The sequence below is a fragment of the Bos mutus genome, chromosome 19, assembly GCF_027580195.1.
Source record: "Bos mutus isolate GX-2022 chromosome 19, NWIPB_WYAK_1.1, whole genome shotgun sequence".
Lineage (NCBI taxonomy): Eukaryota > Metazoa > Chordata > Mammalia > Artiodactyla > Bovidae > Bos > Bos mutus.
The window spans coordinates 40,536,615-40,556,778 of NC_091635.1; the positions used below are offsets into that span (position 1 = coordinate 40,536,615).

Consider the following 20,164-nt stretch of genomic DNA (forward strand, 5'->3'; position numbering starts at 1 on the left):
GATCAAAGGGATACAGGGGGCTGTGGAGTCACTACCAGTGGGGACAGCGTTTCTTCTTAGGGTGATGTAAATGTCCTAAAGTTACACAGTAGTGCTGACTGCACAACCAACATACTAAAATCCATCAGTACATTTCGAAAGGGTGAATTTTTTGGTATGTGAATTATATCTCAATTTTACTGTTTTTAAAAAGGATGCAGAACACACATCGCAACGTTTGGAGAGGCAATGGGAAATGAGGAATTCTCAATTTCCTGGGGGTAGAGAACCAATTCCTGATCTATAGGATAAAATGTCATTCTTTAGGGAGGGCAAGATCCTGTTTTTCTTGCTAAATTGTACAACTGGACATTTCTGTCATACTTCCTGAAGTTTCACTCTGATAGGAGATTCTCCTTCACTTCTTGGGCTAAATTATTAATGTTCCTCTGATGTTTTTGAATGACAGTTTGATAGCTCCAGTGTCCATATTATTTCACCTTGGGTTTCGGAATGCTGTGAGAAATACTTATTAACACCAAAGATGTCATAATCACTCTCCCAAACTGCCTCAATGGTACTGTTTTGATACAAAGAACCACAGACACACCATTCAGATTTCTAATTTATTATTAAATTACATAACAAAGCTTCTTCTATACAGTCAGAAAATGCACATTTAGATGAGAACAAAAATGAAGTACAAATACAATAAACCTGGTTCCAAGAAGCCATTTTAAAAGCAAAAAATTAAAAAGTGCATTTGGAATAGATTTTTAAAAATCTGTATTGGCATTTTTTTTCATGAGGAAACATCTTCCATCATGGTAAAGTGTGATTGGAATTGATTTCTCTTCCTCTCTAAGAGCTAATAGGATAGGAATAGATGCAAACACTTTGAAATGAAAGTGACACTTTGCAGTGGACACAAAGAAAATAAGAAAGATGCCTCAGGACATGGCTCAGCTGTCTCAGCTTCTTACCCAGTAACATCCTCAGAGTCACTGGTTCCTCATTTTCTTTTGCCCTATAAAACTTATGGGTATGCAGGTTCATAAAGGAGTAGTATTAGTTTATAAAGATCATGATGAAAAGCTGTATTTTTTGGAGACCAGGCTAAACAACTCCTACCCCCAAAGAAGAATGGAACACAATCATTTTAATTCCCAGTAGAATCTATTTCCTCTTTACATTTGCCACAAAATTCAGTGTAACACAAGACATGGCCATTCACCCTCAATAGCTTGCTTCATACTGAAAGTCAGAAAATGCAGTCAGTTTCCAAGAAATCACATCTGGCTAGTGATCAAACATGAGGTATGAGAAAACCAAAAAGGCTAGTCCAGTTCTTTAAAGTCCTTTTCATCAGGCTGAGATCAGTAACAATGAAACAGAAAAATTCATGGTGGGAGTGCAAGGCCGAGGTGCCTCAGTCCCAGAGAGGCCAGAAGTCACTGCATCAAAAGGCTCAGTAAGTACATTTTTCTATTCGGCATCCAACAGGAAAGAACTAAAGTCAGTATTATTTGGTTCCAAGTACCAAAAGGGCCTTCATGCTGACTTCTCTCTCTCATTACCCATCTCCACTCTCAGGATCATACTCCCATGTCTGATATGAGTACTGTGCAAGATATAAAAAGACATTCTTTAGAAAATTTTGGTAAGCAGGAGAAAGGAAGAATAGAGAAGAAAAGCCCTTTTCTAAATTAGAAAAATATGAGTAAGCAATGCTGCCTGTTATAGGGACTCCCTCAGTATCATTAATAGTAACAAGAATATAGAAATACCCAGGACAGACCAACCAAAGTACATGAATATCTGGGCTTGAACTTGAGTAATAGATTCATTAACCATTTTAAACTAAAGTTACTGGCACAGAGTAAAGCAAACTCTCAGAGACGTATACCTTTTGGAATCTCCTGCCCTTTTTGTTGCCATGGTTTCTCATTTCAAGTGAAATGGAAAGTTCTGAGTGATTTAAGATCCCTAAAAGACATGGCTTATATAAGACATGACTGAGAAAGAGTAACTTCCTGTAACAGGCAACATTTGGGATAAGGAATAGAAAACTCCTTGCATCTGGCTCCAATAAGCAAATTACTGTTGGCCCCTGAGCCTAGTAACTGGTTTGTAACGACAGCAAAAAGTTGAGAAAAGTAAGCTGTTAAAAAAAAAGAAAAGAAAAAAGGCTAAATGTGAAATGTGAAGAGTTCACATCAGCTACTATGGGATCCAAAGTGAGCCTCTACTGGTCAATGGCACACGTCTGTCCTTGCTCCAGGGCTTCCTTCCACAAAGGACGGAACCGTAAAGGAGAAATGAGCCCTGCGTTTGGCCCTGGGTCACCTCACTATGGGTTACACCACTGGGAGGTTAGTCAGACCTGTCTGACACCAACATCTACACCACACTTTTTCAACTTCCTTAGAAGAACATGTTTATTTTCATAAAGAAAATAATCAACATAATTCTAACACTTCCTTTAAGCATAACCCTAATGGAAAGGCTTGCCAGCTATCAAAGCGCTTGTTCAGCTGCAGCTAGATGAGCGTGGGTCCTATTTTACTCTCATGCCACCATCAGCTTTCGTGAACGCACCAAATAATCAGACCAGTAAAAACACTGGTAGTATAATTAAATAAATAACTTTATTTATGATACCTCAGATTTTATAAAGGCTGACTATATAGCAATCAAAGTCCCACAAATTCTAGCTGAGGCACAACCACCGATCAAGACCCTTTGAAAAATCAAAGATAAATAGAGTTAGGGGAGAGCAGTTTTGTTCTCCCAGCAGAGAATTTAATAAATGAACTTACTTCTCTGATCTTTCAAGGTTCACAGTGGGAAAACTTAAATTTTCTTTTAAGGGCATCCCCAATCAACTGACTGATCAATCAACCCGTATTTAGAAAAATAAACCCCATAGTTAAAAAAAAAATATATCAATTGCTCTTCATCCCCAGAACATAATGAAACTCTAATGCCAGAATGAAAAACCTCTGTTTCTGTACCCAACCAGAGGTCAGTCTACCGATCGGCCTGTCATCATGTTCATCTGAATGTCACCATGAACACACTGTGATGGAGTGAAGAACTGCATGCTAACATCCTTTTATCTCCTGTGGCGTGGTCTCAAGCCAACACTATAAATACCACAGTACATTTCAGAGGTGAAGAGTAGCTTTCTTTCTTGTAAGAACAGCAGATGTTGGAAGTCTTCGACCTAATTGTGGTAGTTCAATTAGAACCGAAGAAGGCGATGGCGCCCCACTCCAGTACTCTTGCCTGGAAAATCCCATGGACGGAGGAGCCTGGTGGGCTGCAGTCCATGGTGTCGCTAAGAGTCGGGCACCACTGAGCGACTTCACTTTCACTTTTTACTTTCATGCATTGGAGAAGGAAATGGCAACCCACTCCAGTGTTCTTGCCTGGAGAATCCCAGGGACAGGGGAGCCTGGTGGGCTGCTGTCTATGGGGTCGCACAGAGTTGGACACGACTGAAGTGACCTAGCAGCAGCAGCAGCAGTTAGAAAAGTTGTAACATTTACAGAAACCGGGAAATGGTTAAACCTGAAAAGAATTCTGGTGGGTGGTTTAAGATTTTGCCACTGTCCAGGGTGGTAACAGAAGACAGATTCTGATAGTGCAGACAGAGACAGATTCTGATATTTTCTCCTTCAGTAGTAAAGCCCCTCATTCTCTGGATGTTTGGAAAAGATTTGGAATCTTAACAGATTTGGAATGAATAGGTTTTCACAGAACACAGAATTCCTGGTACATAAGACAGGGGTTCTTAAACTTTTGCTCCTACATGTGGAACATTTACAAATGGAATCATCTGGATGGTGGCCCCTCACTGTCTTTTTACATGTGGCTTGTTGAAGAGATCTCAATGAAAATGAAGCATTTTCCTCACTTGGTTGTCAGTGTTAATCATGACATGAGGAGGAAAAGTTCGGGGCACTGACAGACACTGGCCTTTTGCCGTGGTAGAACTGGAATTTTGTTTTCTTGTAGTAATAAATATTACTCAATAGAAGAAATTAACCAAAAGTAAAAAACAATGACTGAGCAAAAATAAGCCTATCATTCTTGATGGTTTTTCCAGGAATACAGTTAACCCGAGTGTGGGCATGATTAAAAGACAAGATAAAGTCTTTTTTGCAGTGCTTGTCTTCTGTTTCAGATAACCTCAACTGTGCTGAAGATGGCCTGTGAAAATCTCAAAGATTCTTTGAAAATTGCCATTTTCTTTGAACACCAAAAAAGTTGGGGACGAAGAATAGAAATTTATAGCACAGATTATCAAGAAATGACTTGGGATTTCTCATCATGAGTGTAAAATAAAAGGAAAAAACTATTTTTATTCACAACTCCATCTGGTGGCTGAAAGGAAAGCAGTCTTTGGATATACAGAAGCCTGGTTTTTTGAAGAGTCCAGCCTCATGACCTGGCTTGTCATCAGCCTTCAACACTATCATCGAAGCATGGAAATTCTGTTTCTGATGGGTTTACTTACCTCTTGGGGAGACAAAACATCTTTTTTTTTAGAAACTAAAAACAGAGGGAAATGTGTGTTAGAAAAGACAGCACAGAAAACCTGTGACTTCCGCTTAACCTGACCACATCAGAGTCCATCACTATCAGTCCTGAATGAATCCTGCTGGTCAGGCTAATTAGCAGGTCAGTCAACTTCTCCTTCCTACTGTTTCTTCTTCTGGATCAGGGTGTGAAAGTGGTGGCTGTCAAGAGTCTCTGGAGATGTCCCATCAATGGAATGCATACAGCAGCAACAGGATGGTACAGACGCCAATAACACCACCCAGGATGAGGGAGTCTCGCCGCTTCCTAAGGTTGATTCGCTGGATGAGGCTGTTCACAGCAGGAAAACGATCTTTGGGGAATCTTTATTAAGGTCATATGTCGAAGAAGCCTCTTTAATGAAAAGTCACAGGAATCACAAAAAACAGAGATCAGTGGAGTCCAGAAAGACAAATGATGAGAAGAAACAGAGGGGAAGAAAATCACACTGAGGGAGCTGCAGCAAACACCAATGCCTTACTGCTCAAAGTCCCAAGCAAATTTGAGTCCCCTGGTACACTTGCAGGACATGAGTAGGAATAACAAAAAGGAAAACATTAAGAGAGAGGAGGAGGCAGCAGTGATGACTGCTGCCATGTGCCGAGGGAGTACTGTCCGGGTGGAGCCAGTGTGGCCAGGAATGAAGGAATGCTGCAGGGCAGGGAGGAGGAGGCACAGCCAGCCACCACCACCATCCTGCATTTCCTTCTCTTCCTCTCTCTCTCTCTTAAATTCCTTTCCTCAGGAGACTGGGAAGTTCTTCCAGAAGGGTTTTGAGGAGTACACGATCTCCCCACAGGGTGATAAGCCCCCCTGGATTCAGACAATTGGTGGGAACAAGCTCTAAGGGTCTGTATAATCAAACACTGGTTAATTATTTAAAAATTTTAAATTCACTTTGCAGGAGTGGGCAGGAATAGGATCAGAAGGTGGGTTAAACTGCTCTGACTGCCCTTTGTGGGGAACACAACAAAAGGAGAGGGAGCTTTCAGTTCAGGAGTCTTGCGGCAGTCACAACCGTACTGGGCTCGGTACTGTATCTCACTTAGTAGGATGTCGTCATCAAAGCACACGCCTGTGTGTCCTGTACTGCTTTCACTTCCAGCAGTGGTTTCTGACTACAAAAACTTCCATGGTGTCAGGTACAAATCTCATATAAAGCAGGTACTTAATCTTTTCTGGCTTGGTACAAGCGTCAGCACTGCCCTTAGAGGAAGAGAACCTCTGACATCAGGAAACCCTGTCTGTAGTGAACACATTTCTACCTAGTTTGTCTTTTAGGGGACTCTCCCTGATCCTTCTCTAATCATCTAGTTCGGTTCATGTAACTGGGTGGGGCTGATGCTGTCCTCTGCCATCAGGTGTGCATACCCACTCAGGGTGGGCAGGAGAGAACAGTCCCTCCCCTTGGCCTGTGGCTGGGTTTGGCAGCGACTCAAGTGAGGCAACCACAGTCCTCTTTGGACAGGTGCCAGAGCTGCTAGAAATTTCATAATTTTTGATCTGGCAGGAGGTGACCCTGGTAGCCATCTCTTATCAGCACGAGGAAAAAATGTGTCTGAGAATAAGGCCATCACGTAAGTAAACAGAAATGAGAGATGGAGGAGGGGAACAGAACGGAAAGGCAGATTCTTGATAATAAAATCTAAGCCTCTGCATCCAAGCCATCCATTAAGCCAAATTCTACTCCTGAATTTTACAGACATATGAACAAGTTAATTCCCTCCTTTTCCTCGTTAGGTCAGTGTAAATTAGGTTTCTATTAGTATCTTTCTATGGAGTCCTAACTAATCAAACCCATTTTATTTTTTTAAAACATATTTTTGGAAATGATTCTAACTTATTGTACTGATAAAATGAGATAATGTATATCAGAGTACTCTACTAACTGCAAAGCCCTATATAAAACAGAAATGATTTTAGATGTATGGTTTTATACTTAGGGTGACAAGTGAGTGAAGTCGCTCAGTCGTGTCCTACTCTTTGCAACCCCATGGATTGCAGCCTATCACGCTCCTCCATCCATGGGATTTTCCAGGCAAGAGTACTAGAATGGGTTGCCATTTCCTTCTCCAGAGGATCTTCCTGACCCAGGGATCGAACCTAGGTCTTCTGCATTGTAGGCAGACGCTTTACCGTCTGAGCCACCAGGGAAGCACAAAGCAAGAACAAGATTCACCAAAAACTGGAAAATATCAACACACTTCAGGATATTCTTTTCCTTAGGCCAATAAGGGATCAAACTAAAAGTGACCTCAAATTATCTAGGTCAGAAGATACTCAACTTTTAAAATTATAGGTCCTTTCCCTACTAGTAATTGGGGAAGGAAACTTTTTTTCTCTAAAAGGCTTGATTCCTCCAAGGAAACAGAATGTTTTTGGTCTTAGCAGTTTCCTTGCTGGATTTCTCAGAGTATGACTAGTACTAATTTAAACTGGGAAACTGAAGAACTAAAAAAGGTAGAGGTTACAACAAACAAACAGCAAATCTATACGAGAGTTCAGCTTGTGCAAAATGAAAATACGGTGATCAGCAGTGATCAGCACTTACATGTATGGCTGTCTACTTCCCTCCCTTTCTAAGCATATGCCACTGACTTATTCTCCAAAATGAAAAAGAAAAAGAAGAAAAAGCACAAAATTTATGACCTCTGTGTAAAAACAGCATACACTGTAGACTTCTAACATGGATTCAAGAGCTCTTAAGATGCAAAATAGTTCTGTGAATAACTTGGAAATTATATTTATCATTTTTTTCGAGATCTACTAGTATGAAACTTCTGGTGTGCTGTCTTTTAGAAATGGCACTAAACAGTATGAACTTCCACAAAGTACAAGCACAGGGCACGTCCATAATACAGAATTACGGACGACTTATACTCTCACTGCCGACGGCAATCTGCCCAGGGGAGGGAGAGAGTGGCGAAGCACACAGATTTTCCCCCTAAAAACACAGATTTCAAACTGTCAAAAAGGATACTAGCCAAAGTGTTCATTTTACTCTGAATTGATTTCAACATTCCTCTCTGTGAAGTCATATTTTCTTTTGTTGCCATAGCAATGCTGCAAGGGAGAAAAAGAGAAGCTCATCAATTGACGTTTAAGACAATCGTGCATGGATTCATCGTACACATAAAAATGAACAGAAAACCAAGGTGAATGACACCAGCTTTGAAAAGCACATGGGAAGGAACATGAAAAAAAAAATCATTTCCCAAGTCATCTTCCCATTGTTCTTTTTCTGAATGATCACTTTATCCCCAATGTTATCTTCTGATATTTTTTTGGACAAAGCAGTGAACCATTTCCCGTGTTTTGTTTTTTTTTTTTTTAATTCAAAGTAACAAATGAAATAAGACAACTGACGAATCACACATTACAAAAGCTTCTTAAAATGGTTTTAAAAGGGGCCAGCTACCAAAACATCTTTAATTAGGAAAAACTCTTTGAGAGTGAAGTGGGGAATTACAATTATAAAAATAGAACCAAATGTGTAATACATCACAAAATATTTATATACAACCAGCCCTTAATTTATGAAAAGACTATATTCCAAAATTCTATTGGAGAACCAACTAGACAGTGTATTAAAAAGCAGAGATATCACCTTGCCGACAAAGGTCCATACAGTCAAAGCTATGGTTTTGCAGTAGCCATGGATTTGAGAAATGGACCATAAAGAAGGCTACGTGCCAAAGAACTGATGTTTTCGAAGTGTGCTGGAGAAGACTCTTAAAAGTCTCATGAAGTGCAAAAACATCAATTTAGTTAATCCTAAAGGAAATCAACCCTGAATATTAATTGGAAGGACAAATGAAACTCCAATATTTTGGCCACCTGATGTGAGAAGCCAACTCACTGGAAAAGACCCCAATGCAGGGAAAGCTTGAAGACAAAAGGAGAAGAGGCTAACAGAGGATGAGATGGTTGGATGGCATCACTGATGCAATGAACATGAATTTGGGCAAACTCCAGGAGATAGTGAGGGCCAGGGAGGCCTGGCATGCTGCAGTCCATGGGTTCATGAAGAGTCAGACACAACTTAGCAACTGAACAACAACAGGAACTACACTTCAAAAAAATATACATTGAAAGATAAAAGGAACCAGGAGAAATGCATGTTGTTGTTCCACCATTCAGTAATTGGCTACAGTAGGACAGCTCCCTAGACCATCACGTATTTCCACCACCCAGTTCTTATCCTTGGTCAAGAAAAGGAACCCCACTTGCAGTGTCTGTAACTAGCATTCTACAAGCAACCCTCCTTCCCTTTTTAGGGGTTAACACTTACCCATATGACCCTCTCACAACTTACTGTTTTAAGTCATGGACAAGTTAGGTGATGGCACAAACTAACTTGCTATGATTAATATCATTCCACTTTTTCTAAACACATGACTATACATGTGTCTGCCTTTTTAAATGAATACATTAATATTTTTAAAATCATTTTACACAGATATGAAGAGCTACAGAGAGAAAAATACGGAAGCACACCAAATTATTAACCAATGTAGTAGTTGTATTTTAGGTGAATTCTTTTTCTTCCCTGCTTTATTTAGGTATATTTGACAAACATAAATTGCATTTAGGTATATTTGACAAATATAAATTGCATACATTTTTTAAAAGAAGATCAATAAGGAGGAGAGAAGAAAATGATAAATGTAAGAAAATTTCTCAGATCTAAAGATAAGTTTTCAGATTGTAAGAGTCCATCAAACAGACTAAAAATGATGCATGGCAACCTCATCATGGTGAGATTAAACACAAACATAGGGAAAAGGGATGATCCTAAAAGATTCCAGAGGGAAAAAACATTTACAAAAAGTGAAAGTGAAAGTTGCTTAGTCGTATCTGACTCTTGGTGACCCCATGAACTTATACCGTCCATGGAATTTTCCAGGCCAGAATACTGGAGTGGGTATCCTTTCCCTTCTCCAGGGGATTTTCCCAACCCAGGGATTGAGCTCAGGTCTCCCGAATTGCAGGTGGATTCTTTACCAGCTGAGCCACAAAGGGAAGCCCATCATTTACGAAGGACATAAAATTTTAATTGGGACTGGACTTAAAGAGCAGTACTGGAAACAATGCCTTAAAAAATGTGAAAATTATTTTCAACCCACAATTCTGATTTTTAGCTAAACAATGAATCAAGAATATGGGTAGAATAGGGACTTCCCTGGGGCCCGGTGGATGGGAATCCGCCTGCCAATGCAGGAGACATGGGTTTGATCCCTCGTCCAGGAGGATTCCACATGTGGAGCAAGTAAGCTTATGTGCCACAACCACTGAGTCCGCGCTCCAGGGCCTGCTAGGTGCAACTACTGAGCCTGTGTGCCTAGCGGCTGTGCTCTGCAACAAGAGAAGCTGCCACAACGAGAAGCCCACGTGCTGCAATGAGGAATAGCCTTCGTCCACCACCACTAGAGAAAGCCCGTGCAAAGCAGCAAAGACCTAGTGCAGCCAAAAATAAAATAAATAAAATTGAAAAAACAAAAAAAGAATATAGGTAGAATAGAAACTTTTTTGAGATGCGTAAAGTCCAAATAATTTACTTCTTATTCTTCCTGAGGAAGCTACTAAAGAACATGGTCCAACATAATGAGGGGATAAACTAAGAAAGTAGCAGACAGTAAATCCGAGAAACAAGTGATTGCATTTAAGGAGGTCATTGTAGAATAATGGTAAAAAGACATCCCAGGACCGGACAGTGAATGCACCAGGTCTAAAGCACAACCAGTCAAGATTCGAGCAGAAAGAGGCAGGCAGTGTCAATTTTATAACACATTAAATTTTATTTTTTTAATTAATTGATTTTAATTGGAGGATAATCACTTTACAATATAGTGATGTTTTTTGCCATACATCAATGTGAATTGGCCACAGACACATACGTGCCCCCACCATCCTGAACCTCCCTCTGCACACTATCCCTCTGAGTTATCCCAGAGCACCGGCTTGGGTTCCCTGCTCCATGCATCGAACTTGCACTGGTCATCTATTTTACATATGGTAATATACGTTTCAATGCTATTCTCTCAAATCATCCCACCCTTGCCTTCACATTGAATTTTAGATCCAAGAAGATCATAAGAAGAGTGAAACTAACAACATCCTTTGTATCACTAGTTCTTATTCCTAATTTTTCAGGTTAAGTGTCTATCTATGGTAGAATATGATACATTTAAAATGTAGTCGTTTTATAGTAAATTTACTTTACCAGATATTTAAAAATAGGTACTATAGCCTTGAAAAAAGTAACAATTCAAACCTGAGCTGAGCAACAATCTTTGAATCATATATCTCTCTGTTTTCTTAAACTGGGACTATCACTATCTCCTATGCACTCTGACTCAGAAGTAGAGAAAATTAAAAAATAATTTCCACAAAGCACTTTGTATTCCTTGGAGAACAGATATTATCATCATACATTATGTTATTATCTTGTTGAATATGCATGATTTCCAGTAGCACACAAAGTATATCTAGATATCCTTTCCTATCTCATTCCACCATCTGGAGTCAACTGGAGTGAGATCTAGGCTGTTGTTATTTCAAGGGTCAAATATGCAGGGACAAAACAAATTCCAAATAACATGTAATGCTTTTAAAATGATAAATCATTGATGTTTACTGGAATTTCAACATTCTCACCTATCCTGTGAACTAAACTCGGACTTTTTTTTTTAACAATTGTTGTTTAGTCGTTCAGTTGTATCCGACTCTTCTGTGACCTCATGGACTATAGCCCACCAGGCTCCTCTGTCCATGGGATTTTCCTGGCAAGAATACTGGAGTGGGTTGCCATTTCCTTCTCCAGGGGATCTTCCAGACTCAAGGATCCAACCCACATCTCCTGCTTGGCAGGTGGATTCTTTACCAATGAGACACCTAGGAAGCCATTTTTTCAACATTAGATAATACTAATTATACATTTAAAGCTTAAGAATAAACTTATAAATATTAGGTCTTTTCAACAAATTGATGCCAGTTTATATTCAGTTGTGTACATTGTTTTTAAAATATAGCTCCAAAAGGAAAAGGTAAAACTTTATAGGTAGAATTATGGGGAAACTTTAAGAAAAGAATCCCTGATAAAATGTTACCCAACTTTATGCTCTGATGAAAGCAAAGGAGCCACAAGGGACATATTTCAGTCAACAATTAAGCAATTTTGTGAAAACTGTGGAGGGATAGAAGACTGAGTGCATGAAATTCAAACAAAATTCCAAGATATGATAAATTCATCTTATTATAAAATTATAATTTATGATTTTCAATTATAGGAACATACTATAATCCACTGAATACAATAAGAATCCATGAGCTCATTTCAACATAAAAATTTCAGGATATGAACACTGAAACTGAAATATTCAGAGGTAAAGAGGCATCATGCGTGAACTTATTTACAAGTAGTTCAGAAAAAGAAAAGTGAAAAAGCAAATGTGGCAAAATGATAACATTTTGAGAATCTAAGGTAAAAGGTATGTGGAAACTCTCAGTACCACTGGAACTTTTCTGAAACCTGAAATATCAAAATAAACAGTTAAAAAAATTAATAATACAGCTGCCATTTAAATTAACTTAGTAGCAGCCAGGGGATCTTCTTGATTCAAGGATTTTACTTATATTATCTTTTTAGTCATATTATCTTTAATTTTCACAACAATCTTTTAGGGTAGGTATTATCATCAATTCATTTAAGCATGTAAGAACATGAAGATTCCAAGAAACGTGTTTAAGAACAAAGATCTAATTAAGTAGCAAAGTCAGGTTTCAAACCAAATCATACTCCAAAGCTCATCCTCTTTCATAAGGCAGGAAATGTAGTAGTGATTTAGACAGAGCTCTTGCTCTAGAGTTAGAGACTCAGGTTTGAGGATCTGAATCCTCAATACTATTTTTAGTAATGTGATTATGGACAAATAATTACTTACCTTAACTTCTCTTTTGTTTTGAAGATAGTATCTAGTGATTAGTGCCTATCTCATGAGTTACTGAGGAGATTAAACAACATATAGCACGTACAACCCTTGAACACAATGCATGCTAAGTGGCTTCAGTCGGGTCCAACTCTTTGCAACCCTACGGACTGCAGCCCTCCAGGCTCCTCTGTCCATGGGATTCTCCAGCAAGAAAACTGGAGTGGGCTGCCATGCCCTCCTCCAAGGGGTTTTCCCAACCCAGGGATCGAACCCACGTCTCTTACGTCTCCTGCACTGGCAGGCAGGATCTTCACCACCTGGGAAGCCCTGAACACAATACCAAAGTCTATGATAAGAATACAAATGTTTGTTGTTTCCATGTATTTCATGCTACCTTTCCTGAAAAAGTGCTTTAGACAATGCTTAATTTTGAAGAGTTGAGACCATTACTAGTTAACTTTTTTTTTACTGTCTTAAAATAGGTATTTAAAAATTTATCAAACCTAGAGAATTAGGCAGTTAAAACCAACAAATTTCCCTTACTTTAAACAAGAAGTTACTTCACTGTTATTACAGATAATACTAATTACTGCAGACTTTCTATAACTGCTATGACAGAAACCAAGTCTACATAAATGTTACATATAAGACACTTAACAAATCACATGTTCAAGACTGTTTTCCATTAAAAAGTGAGAATAAAAAGACAGAGGCTGAAAATATTGAGAATGAACTCACTAGGAAAATTAACCTAGGTAAAACACCCTAATGCCAATAGTTTCGAAAAAAATGTTTTAGGCTTCAAGTATCTTATAAGGGGAAGTCATAGTAAAAATACATTACCATATAATAAAATTCCCATCTTTAAGGAAGATTAACTGACTTTAGTTATAGGATTAACTTCATCTGTTCATTAATGTGCAAACAATAAACAAAAAACCCCCATTTTTCCTACCTTATTGTCTCTTCTATTAGACGGTCTGAGCTGCAAATAAAAAGAAAATTCAAATTCTGGAATTATTAAAAGCACATTTAAAACCTGCACTTAATTTTTCTATATTTTACAGGTAGATTATTTTTCCAGTCATTTATGTGAAAAACACCCAGACTTTTGAAAGCAGCTAGAGAAAATTCTGGACTCTGAAATTAGTTAACCCACATATATAGTTTTCATCTTAATTTGTTGGCTTAAATCTATTTCTTCCACAGAGATACTTAATGATTAAAGTCAGAACAGTTTTAATGAGAGTACAAAAAAATAAAACTACTTCTTTAATCTAGATAGCTCCAAGTTGTCACCACTGTCTATCCAAAACTTCAGAATTACAGCCAAATTGTTGAGACAGGATAGGCAATATAGTTTCAATGTCTATAAGCAGTAATTATTTACATCTTAAAATTTCTTCCTTTTTTGAAAAACAAAATCAAATCTCAGCTTGCCACACTTTAGAATTCAAGAATCTGAATAACGATGCCAATGCACTGTTGATCAGTGAAACATTTCCACTTATGCATCAAATACTGGAAAGAAAGACACCTCCAAAAAACCCATTTTAGGGAGGAATGCACAGGTAGCTAAGCTTGGTAAAAGGGGAGCTTTACAGCAGAAACAAACTCCCAGACATATGTATCCATTTACCATAAAGATAGCACAATCTAGTAAAAACAATGTAAAATTACTCTCCTTTGGGGATACATAATATATAATCAAGTGGAATCATCCTTCGTAAACAAATACTTCATAACAGCCCAGAGGTATTCCAAAGAGGCACCTACTGTCTGTGATTAAGCAACAAGTATCTGTTTCTTTCAAGAAACCAATTTAAACTAGCTGAAAACAATGAGCTAAATTTTGTCATCAATTACTGTACCAAGGAATCACTAAAGCCACACTTAGATAGTAATTCTGCTTAAAAGGTAATTCATTTCCCTCAATATACAAAACTGCAAATGATACAAATTTCAAGCACATATTTTAAAGCAGTTTAACAAAATGTAAGAACTTGGCAAAACCATTTAGGTTAGTAACTAATAAGAATCTTTTAAAAGAGGAGGTGAATAAAAGAATAAACAAGTAAATGAATAAGCAAGCAAGAAAACAAACAAGCAAGTATGTAATAAATAAAATGTAAAAACTGATCTCTTTGTAAACTGTAAAAAAAAATCTGATGAAGTTGTCACCAACCAATGAGATAGTTTACATCAAGCACTGTGGTGATTTCAGTCTTCTGCCTACTTACAGTTAACCAGAGGGACCCTATGTCTTCTTTACTTTTATATAAATATCTTCTAAGACATGTGAATGATACTATTAAGCTACAGTAGGACACAAAAAGCTAAGTGCTAACAGAGTTTTATATTACAGATAACATTTGGAAAATACCGAAAAAACAAAGATGAATGTAGAAATCATTTGCAACCACTCTTCCATTAACACTGATATTATGGCACATTTGTTTCTTGTCTGGGTAGCCCAAGGAACATCTTTTTTTGTTGTTTTTGTCTTCCCTTCTTTCTTTTTGGTCACTATGCAGTGTGTGGGATCTTAGTTCCCTACAGGAGATTGAACCTGCATCCCCTGTATTGGAAAGCAGACTCTCAACCACTGGACAGTTAGGGAAGTCCCAGGAATACCTTTACTTGCATTTTTCATGGTTTATTTAGCACAGAAATTTTGTTTTATGATCACATGATGTTACCTAGAACATCAACATTCTAGGAATCAACGAACTAAGATGGACTGGAATGGGTGAATTTAACTCAGATGACCATTATATCTACTACTGTGGGCAAGAATCCCTTGGAAGAAATGGAGTAGCCATCATAGTCAACAGAAGAGTCCAAAATGCAGTACTTGGATGCAATCTCAAAAACGACAGAATGATCTCTGTTCATTTCCAAGGCAAACCATTCAATATCACAGTAATCCAAGTCTATGCCCTGACCAGTAACGCTGAAGAAGCTTAAGTTGAATGGTTCTATGAACATCTACAAGACCTTCTAGAACTCTCACCCCGAAAAGGTGTAGGGGACTGGAATGCAAAAGTTTGGCCTTGGAGTACAGAATGAAGCAGGGCAAAGGCTAATAGAGTTCTGCCAAGAGAACACACTGGTCATAGCAAACACCCTCTTCCAACAACACAAGAGAAGATTCTACACATGGACATCACCAGATGATCAACACCAAAATCAGATTGATTATATTCTTTGCAACCAAAGATGGAGAAGCTCTATACAATCAGCAAAAACAAAACTGGGAGCTGACTGTGGCTCAGATCATGAACTCCTTATTGCCAAATTCAGACTTAAATTGAAGAAAGTGGGGGAAACCACTAGACCATTCAGGTATGACATAAATCAAATCCCTTATGACTATATAGTGGAAGTGAGAAATAGATTAAAAGGACTAGATCTGATAGAGTGCCTGATGAACTATGGATGGGAGTTCATGACATTGTACAGGAGACAGGAATCAAGACCATCCCCAAGAAAAAGAAGTGCAAAAAAGCAAAATGGCTGTCTGGGGAGGCCTTACAAATAGCTGTGAAAAGAAGAGAAGCGAAAAGCAAAGGAGAAAAGGAAAGATATATCCATTTTAATGCAGAGTTTCAAAGAAGAGCAAGGAGAGATAAGAAAGCCTTCCTCAGTGATCAATGCAAAGAATAGAGGAAAACGATAGAATGGGAAAGACTAGAGATCTCTTCAGGGAAATTAGAGACACCAAGGGAACATTTCATGCAAAGATGGGCTCAATAAAGGACAGAAATGGTATGGACCTAACAGAAGCAGAAGATATTAAAAAGAGGTGGCAAGAATACACAGGAGAACTGTAAAAAAAGATCTTCATGATCCAGATAATTACAATGGTGTGATCACTCACACTCACCTAGGGCCAGACATCCTGGAATGTGAAGTCAAGTGGGCCTTAGGAAGCATCACTAAGAACAGAGCTAGTGGAGGTGATGGAATTCCAGTTGAGCTATTTCAAATCCTAAAAGACGATGCTGTGAAAGCACTGCACTCAATATGCCAGCAAATTTGGAAAACTCAGCAGTGGCCACAGAGCTGGAAAAGGTCAGTTTTCATTCCAATCCCAAAGAAAGGCAATGCCAAAGAATGCTCAAACCATCACACAATTGCACCCATCTCACATGCTAGCAAAGTAATACTCAAAATTCTCCAAGCCAGGCTTCAACAGTACGTGAACTGTGAACTTCCAGATGTTCAAGCTGTATTTAAAAAAGGCAGAGGAACCAGAGATCAAATTGCCAACATCTGTTGGATCACTGAAAAAACAAGAGAATTCCAGAGAAACATCTACTTCTGCTTTATTGACTATGCCAAAGCCTTTGATTGTGTGGATCACCACAAACTGTGGAAAATTCTGAAAGAGATGGAACTACCAGACCACGTAACCTGCCTCCTGAAAAACCTGTATGCAGGTCAAGAAGCAACAGTTAGAACTGGACATGAACAACAGACTGGTTCCAAATTGGGAAAGGAGTACATCAAGGCTGTATATTGTCAACCTGCTAATTTAACTTATATGCAGAGTACATCATGAGAAATGCTGGGCTGGAGGAAGCACAAGCTGGAATCAAGATTGCCGGGAGAAATATCAATAACCTCACATATGCAGATGACACCACCCTTATGGCAGAAAGTGAAGAGGAACTAAAGAGTCTCTTGATGAAAGTGAAAGAGGAGAGTGAAAAAGTTGGCTTAAAACTCAACATTCAGAAAGCTAAGATCATGGCATCTGGTCCCATCACTTCATGGGAAATAGATGGGGAAACAGTGACAACTTTATTTTTTGGGACTCCAGAATCACTGCAGATGGTGACTTCAGCCATTAAATTAAAAGATGCTTGCTCCTTGGAAGAAAAGTTATGACCAACCTAGACAGTATATTAAAAAGCATAGACATTACTTTGCCAACAAAGGTCCATGTAGTCAGAGCTATGGTTTTTCCAGTGGTCATGTATGGATGTGAGAGTTGGACTATAAAGAAAGCTGAGCGCTGAAGAATTGATGCTTTTGAACTGTGGTGTTGGAGAAGACTCTTTAGAGTCCCTTGGACTGCAAGGAGATCCAACCAGTCCATCCTAAAGGAAATTGTCTTGAAAATTCATTGGAAGGACTGACGCTGAAGCTGAAACTCCAATACTTTGGCCACCTGATGTGAAGAACTGACTCATTGGAAAAGACCCTGATGTTGGGAAAGATTGAAGGCAGGAGGAGAAGGGGACAACAGAGGATGAGATGGTTGGATGGCATCACGGACTCAATAGACAGGAGTTTGAGTAAACTCCGGGAGTTGGTGATAGACAGGGAGACCAGGTGTGCTGTAGTCCATGGGGTCGCAAAGAGTTGGACATGACTGAGTGACTGAACTGAACTGAAACTATTGAGTTTTAAGAGTTCTTTGTGTGTTTTGGATACAGTCCTTTATCAGATATGTTTTACAAGTATGTTCTTCCAGTCCACTTCATCATCTTGACAGCATCTTTGGAAGAGCAGAGGTTTTTCATTTTAATGAATTCAATCTTAACATTTTTGTTCATGATATTTTTGTCATTACATCTAAAAATACATTGCCAAACCCAATGTTACCTAGAATTTCTCCTGTGTTGTAAAACTTCTAGTAGTTTTGTACTTTATATTTAGATCTATGATCTGTTATGAGTTATTCTGGGGAAAGGTATAAGGTCAGTGTCTATATTCATTTTTTTGCACGTTAATGTCCGGTTGTTCCCACACCACTTATTCAAAAGACTGTCTCTTCTCCATAGAACTGCCTCTACTCTACACAAATATAGTCAAAGAGTATTTGACTATATTTGTGTGTCTGTTTCTGGACTTTCTCTTCTGTTCCACTGATCTGTCTGTCTGTTCTTTCACCAATACCACACTGTCTTCATTACAAACAATATACACAGGAAGTCAAGTTTAATGGGGAGATAGTTTTTGCTTCTTTTCTCCCCTCAAAGTATTTTAACAAATATTTTGGTGTAAAAAAATTTTTTTTTAATGTCAACAAATTTGTTTACAGCAGAAACAGAAAGACTAAGAGAAAACGTGAGGAATCACAGTTTCCATTTGTTGTTCTTTTGATAAATGGTATAAAAGGATTGAAATCATAAAAACCTGAGTCATAAAGAATATGAAATATTAAGGAAGCATTTTATAATTTGTTTCTGAAATCTCTAGAAAAACCTTGTATACCAATACAAAATAATCTATTATGTAACTTAACAACTCCCCTCAAGTTCATCAGCTCATACTCCACTCAACTTCATCCTGCCTCAGTTTCTTTCTTTATAGAATGAGCACACACAAACTTTTTCACAAGAATGCTGAAAGGAATATATGTAAAGTATATCCTACATAGGACTTCCCTGGTGGCTCAGATGGTAAAGCGTCTGCCTACACTGCAGGAGACCCGGGTTCAAGACCTGGGTGGGGAAGATCCTCTGGAGAAGGAAATGGCAACTCACTCCAGCACTCTTGCCTGGAAAATCCCACGGACTGAGGAGCCTGGTAGGCTACAGTCCATGGGGTCATAAAGAGTCGGACACAACTGAGCGACTTCACTTCACATATCCTACATAAAATCACCTGAGAAACAAAAATGGAAAATACCTTTTAATAGCCAATCTTACTGCTATTTTTTATAACCCTAAATACATCATTTAAGCTGTGTGACCCTAAATTAATGTACTTTTCCCCCTGTAAAATGGACAGTGGGAAGGGTTTTCTTTGAATTACTAATGAACGCAAAAGTAAAAATTTTCATATAAAATTTATGACCATGTGTTCCGAAATAAAGAATATTAATTTACAACTGATAAACTCTTTTCAGCATCAAATAATCCTTAAAGTAAACAACTGCATTTCTGTTTAACTTATTTTGGGGTTGATGAATATAAAAATGTTAATGCAAGCTCATCTTTATTTTTGTGCTACTTGAGTATCCTATTCCTTACTTTGTACCCAAAGAATATATTAATATACTTTCAGATATAATGCAAAATTCTTTTGTGGTGGTCTTTATCAAATACAAAAAGAACTACCAAAGCTATAAGTAACTATAAGCTACTCTAGGAAAGACTGCCCCCTTGTGCCAATCGATAATATTTAACATTCTAAGAAAAAAACACTAAAAACTTTCTGACACTAGAAGTAGCCAGAGTTGTACTAAAATGGTCTTGATCTTCCCATGTTCTGATTTCAACAGCTCATATTTAAAGTGGTGATCTTCAAAGAAAAGTAAATTGAATAGTACATTAAGCTCATATGGACATGACTTATTTATGACATTCAGCAACAAAAGCATAATTCATATCATTTAACTATCATGGTTATTAGCTATTCAAGTGTTTAGAGGCTGAATTCAGAGAGTTTAAGTAATTTTCTGATCCTTAAGTTCTATAATAAAATACAAAGAAAATAATTAAAGAAACCAGTATATTTCAGAAGAAAACTAGATGAAGCAGGAATAGAGTATGGTGGCTTATTTTAAAATAAAAATATATATTTCATTTTTATATATATATGTATGCGTGTGTGTGTGTGTGTGTACATATACATACACATACACACAGTTCATCCAAGTTTTTAGGTATTTTGAGTTCTTAGAAAAGATATTTTCTTTGAATTTGATGTATGGC

At 38.1% G+C, this 20,164-nt stretch overlaps 1 protein-coding gene and 1 non-coding gene across 4 annotated transcripts in view; both read right to left on the reverse strand.

Moving 5' to 3' along the window:
- Nucleotides 1-4,314: 4,314 nt before the first annotated feature.
- GOSR1 (golgi SNAP receptor complex member 1) overlaps nt 4,315-20,164 on the reverse strand; it is a 35,588-nt gene continuing 19,738 nt past the window's right edge. For 2 of the 3 annotated variants that reach the window (XM_005888216.3, XM_005888215.3), the window contains exons 7-9: nt 13,450-13,479; nt 7,544-7,626; nt 4,315-4,876 (exon numbers count right to left, since the gene is read on the reverse strand). In XM_005888216.3, coding sequence (XP_005888278.1) covers nt 4,752-4,876; nt 7,544-7,626; nt 13,450-13,479 — 238 coding nt within the window. In that variant the 3' untranslated portion in view covers nt 4,315-4,751. Of the gene's footprint in view, nt 4,888-7,543; nt 7,627-13,449; nt 13,480-20,164 lie in introns of all 3 variants that reach the window. The other variant, XM_070390309.1, reaches the window with a different exon arrangement.
- Nucleotides 6,645-6,717, reverse strand: TRNAC-ACA (transfer RNA cysteine (anticodon ACA)). The gene has a single exon. It is a non-coding gene; the product is annotated as a tRNA-Cys (tRNA).